Source organism: Rhinolophus ferrumequinum, chromosome 26 (genome assembly GCF_004115265.2).
Source record: "Rhinolophus ferrumequinum isolate MPI-CBG mRhiFer1 chromosome 26, mRhiFer1_v1.p, whole genome shotgun sequence".
Classification (NCBI taxonomy): Eukaryota; Metazoa; Chordata; class Mammalia; order Chiroptera; family Rhinolophidae; genus Rhinolophus; species Rhinolophus ferrumequinum.
The window spans coordinates 7,734,416-7,739,506 of NC_046309.1; the positions used below are offsets into that span (position 1 = coordinate 7,734,416).

The following is a 5,091-nucleotide window of genomic DNA, read 5'->3' on the forward strand; positions in this document are numbered from 1 at the left end:
TTCCTGCTTTGTACACACTTCACTCTTTTTGTTTCACTCTTCCTTTTCTCACTGCTCACTTTGTCCCCTGTTATTTGGAAAAGCAAAGCATTCAGTTGGCCATCCACTTATCCAGCGGCCACGCTATATTTCATCTTCATCTCCAAACAAACTCCCTCACTGCGTGGACCACCTTGTCTGGAAACTCCTGTAGTCTGAACGCCACCTTGCCTCTCTCTATTCGTAGTACACATGGCCTCCTTTTAGTCAAATCCCAAACCTTTTACTTTACTCTCCTTTTGCCTTAAAACCTCAGCCGCCCGTGATCGTCTTGGCCAGCCTTTCTTCCCTGAATCCCTTTTCTCTGTAGGTATTGTGGTTACCCTTCTACCTCTCGGACGGCGTCCTGTGCTCGTCACTAGCCCTCCTCTTTCTTAACTGTGAGTTAATAGGCTGCTTTAAGTAGGGTGTCCATATAGTTTTTCATCCAGGAGAAGATAGCCTGGAGAATTAAAGGGTGCTCAATAACACCGGACACAAACGGAGATCATCCCGGGCACACGGCCATGTCTGGTCACCCTCTCCTTAAGGCTCCGGGAGGAGGAAGTAGAGAGGAACTCAGGGCAGGATAGGAATGAGCATAGATCAAGGAGCTTGCATAAATCCGTCTTAGGGTTGCTTAGCTACTTCTGCTAAGCATCTCAAGTTAAAAATTCAGCTTCACATTTATGAGACGATTCAGTGTCAGAGCAGGATTAGGAAAGAAAAGATGGGTGAGGAAGAGAGGTCCAGGTGAGGAAAAGGCGGAGCTGTTTGGACCTGGTCCCACGGCGCTCTGTGGGTTCCAGCCACAGAGTCTGCCCTGATAGGTAAAGATGTGAGCTCGGTACTGAAACCGCTTCCAGGCTCTTCTCAGCCTAGGATTGCCCAAGATCAGTAGCACCGAGTGGCCAGCAGGGTAGGCAGCCGTGATGATTTTCACAGAACATTCCAGGAACTGTTGGCATCAAAGACGGACAAGAAAAGATACAGAGCAACTGTGCTGGAAACGTAGAGAATGAGAAAGTAGCTGATAGCTCTGACGCCCCCCATGTGGGCCTCCATGCTGGGGTCCCTGGAGCCACATTGCTTTGCATGTGGAGGGTGTGTCTCTTGAGAGAGATGGTCAGCAGGGTGGCCGCCACGGGGAACATGGTCAGAGGAGTGAAGACCCCCAGGTTATAGAGAAGAACCAGGTTGACCACACGGGACTCGGGGACGTAAGTCTTAGTGGAGCTGGACGAGGGATCGGAGTGGAACTGTTTACATACACGTGGGAGCTATCGTTAGAGCAGGGAAAGCTGAAGCATGAGGACATGAACAGTGACAGCCTCAGAAACCAAGGCATCGGCACCAGGATTTTCCTCTTCATCAGGGAGAACGAAGGGTGAGGAAGGTTGGCAATTTTAAGGCAATAGAAGATATTAAGCCAGATGGTGAGCCAGAGGTTGGACTAGTTCAGAAACACGGTGAGGATGTTGAAAAGTACAGGCACTGTGTTTTGGTTATAAGTGGTCTGCGGACTGTAAGACTTCCCCAGTGTCCTCCAAATCTATAGCAAGAGCCTGGAGAAGCTGAGCTGCGGTCACCAACAGGAAGCCTTCGCATCTGGCCCACTCAGCCCTATGGGCGGCGTGATGGAGCCGTGATGCAGCCGTTTCCGGTGACGCCAGTGATGCTGTCGGTTGCCGAGACCACCAAGGTGAAGACGATCTTAAACCTGGACGTGCTCACTGTCGCCATTCTGTGTAGCCCAGACTTTCAGGTTTTCATGCCACGAACTGCTACCTGCTCTGCAATCTTCTGACCCTCACTCAATGTTATTGCACTTTTTTCCTCAGTTAATGGTTATTTCTAATGTTTTCTTCATTTGCATGTCACATGGTTACAGGTTAGAGGCTTGAAATGCAAGTTGAGAGGATCTGGTTATTGGCCGTCTCCATTTTTCATAAAGACCTGCTTGTCGTGGGTTTTCTGGAGCTCATTGGAAAGACTTTGAGACAGGTTTCTGTCATGGCAGCTTCCTACCTTATTTACCTGACAGGGCAGAAGTTCCAGGTGAGGACTCTTAGTGCCCTTAGGGCCTTTTCACTTGTCTCACAGATCTGTTACCCGCTAAATTAGCTGTAAAAAGGCATGCAGTTTCTCTGATCTGCCTCCTCCTGCTGCTTTTATCGTCTCTTTTCTTTTGGGAGAGCTTTTATTCCTGTGGTTAGCGTGTTTATCAATAAGAAATTCTCATCAGCTCATAGGTGAACATCTTTTATTTAGAATCGTTTCTAGAAAGGACAGCTATTATAATGTCCTCAAATAGTACATGGAAAAGCTAAAATTGGATGCCATTTGGGTTAATTAGAGATAAGAAAGGCTCGATAGTCACATTTTCATTGTGTGTATCTCACCAATTGCAATTTACTGGTGTCCGCATCACTGTTTGAGCTCAGGTTCACGTGGCGTTAGCCTGGGAGGCTTCAGAGTGTCCTGAACATGGTGTTGGCGTTGGGGCATGTGACAGGGTGCTGTGACTGAGACATTGAATTCCCGGTTTCTTGATCCTGGCTGTGAGAACGAGCAAACTCTGGCACTTTAAGAAAAACTGTACAGACGCGAAGGACGCCTTCTTGATGGAGCAAATCAGAATCTGAGGTAGGGCCCAGGTATGCTGTGTTTTTAGAAAGGTCAGAGGTCACATTGCTCAGGACTAGGATGAACAATCAGAGGCCGGGCCAGAGTCCAGCAAGTGTTGGGCCAAATCTCGCCTGCAGTTGTGTGTCTCATGTATCTTGTACTGTCTGACTTTGGACAGCGTCACTCCACCAGCGCTTGATACATTTTTTTACTGGCCAGCATTTACATTTAGGAGAATACATATATGCACATAAAATCAGTCTTCTCTTAAAAATGAAACGATTTGGCAATATTGGGTCTGCCTAGTAGTTCAAGTGCAATAGTGACTGCCCATCTAAAACAAAACAGGAATGCACTTCTCAGTGTGTTGCACATCCAGCAATTCCTTGGGTCTTCTTGACCCCGAGGCCTCGTGCCCGTGTGCGTGCCCTATTATAATTTTCATACTAGAAATGGAGGGATGACACAAATAGATTTCCCCACCCCACATTAATTTCATTTCAAATAAAGAAGTCAGATTTATCTTTATTATAAAATTGTCTCATATTATTAAATTATTTTGTATAAAAATAGCACCAGACAGAGCAATATTTCGCAAAATTAAGCAAGCTAATTTTGCAAAATTACGCAAGTTGTGTAGAGAAATGGAAGTCCACGCCAACACAGACTACAAGAATGTTCATAGCAGCTTCATTCGTAATAGCCAGAAACGGTAAACAAGATTTGTCCACAGTTCTGCATCTTCGGTAACTTCTTTTACTTCTGTTAATAGAGGGGAGTATTTGTCAGCAGCTTTCGCGTATTCCAAAACACAAACTCATTTTTTTTTTTAATTTATTTTGTTCCAATTTAGGCAAGTTTGTAATGAATAGTATCTCCCCAAATTTCTTTCACATAATTGTTGATTTCCACGGTGCTGGTACCATCTTCTGTGGGTTTTCATTCACGTTTTTCTGTGATTTTTAGAGGCGAGGGCAATGGGGGCTGGTGAGCATGGTCTGCCTGCAGCCCCAGAGGCAGGCGGAGGGTACGGACGGGAGCAGTCATGGCGTGGGGGTGGGTGCTGAGGCTCCTACAGGCTGGCGGGCTCGGCCGCCGACTCACTGCACCATGTGGTAGGGGTGTGGGAATCCGTTTCTCATCCTGTGATCCTTTCTCATTTGGGGAGCTAGAATGGAGGCACCTTTATTTTAGGGAAACTCGCACGGAGGAAACAAACACCAAAGGTTTCAAATTCTTCGCTATGAAGTTCAAAGCCTTTGGTCCAGGTGTAGCATGGAACAGATTTGGAAGAATATGTGATTAGGGCACGATGTGATTTTCCTTTCATTTCTCTCTCAGGCACCACCATGCAGACTAGAAAACATTTTCCCAGTTGGGGAGGAATGAGAGAAGTGGCAGGAAAGGGTTAGAGGAGGAGAGCATCTCTGTGAAGGGGGCCTGTGCCTGGGTCACCACTCATGCCTGCGTGGGGGTGTCAAGGTGGGGGCAGGCTGCAAGAGGGCTCCCGAGTCTCCCGCAGTCCATCCACGCTTGGCAGAGCTGCTAAACCTTCCTGTGCCCACAAAAAAGGGTCTGGGAATTCGCTGAGGCGTTGGTGGATTTCAAAGGGGTCTGGTGGTCATTTCAAGGAGGCTTTGGGAGCTTGGGTTCAGATGACGCCAGTACAAGGACAGAGGAATGGCCTTGGAAGACACTCCCCGCTGGCCCCCTCCACCCCCCCCCCCCCCAAGGCTCTGTTTGACCCCAAGAAACGAAGACGTTACCTCAGGGAGGACGGAGGGAGAGATCCTGATAAAATCTTGTAATGATAGTGTTTAAGCCTGGTAGGGCTGAGGAAACACTAAGTGTAATTATTGGTTTGTGGAGCAGTGTCAACTCAGTGGGATAAACACTGACACGTTTGCTTCCTTCAGTCATAGTGCTCAGCTCTGTGCCACTGAATGTCCCTTCCACATGGCATAGTGACATCTTGGGCAGCTTTCACCTTCTTTTAGTCTTTTTTGGTTATTGACACTCAACCCAATGTAGTTTCATATGTGGTTTACATCTCACCTTCTCTTTTTCCCCAAGCCCAGTTGGAGCTGAGACACCATCTGCTTGGGTGGGATGGGGACGGGTGGGCTCTGGGACACCCATCTCTCCCTCTTCAACACTGGCTCCTCCAGGGCACTGGTATGGAGAGGGGACAGATGACACTCTCTTCAGTTTCCTGGCTGCTGTGGTACATGTGCTGTCTTGTGGTTGCTGCTGCTTTTCTGGCCAACCCCATCTGGATATTGGTGACTCGGGGCCAGGCGTCCATGGCCTGGCTGTCTCATGGGGAGCACGTGTGAGGTCTTGCAAGGGCTCGGCGGCGACTCTCCAGTGTGTGGCCCATGACTCCAGTTACCCTGCCCTTGTCTCCCTCCCCTCGTCTTTTTACAAATATAGGGCTGGGTGGGG

The 5,091-nt window shown here is 48.2% G+C and overlaps 1 protein-coding gene across 1 annotated transcript; it reads right to left on the reverse strand.

Annotated features, from left to right (window-relative positions):
- Nucleotides 1-734: 734 nt before the first annotated feature.
- Nucleotides 735-1,761, reverse strand: TAS2R40 (taste 2 receptor member 40). Its single transcript, XM_033098646.1, is given in 6 exon segments — nucleotides 735-857; nucleotides 860-960; nucleotides 963-1,103; nucleotides 1,106-1,261; nucleotides 1,264-1,599; nucleotides 1,602-1,761. Coding segments are annotated over 6 exon segments (1,017 nt in total).
- Between the last annotated feature and the right edge of the window lie 3,330 nt (nucleotides 1,762-5,091).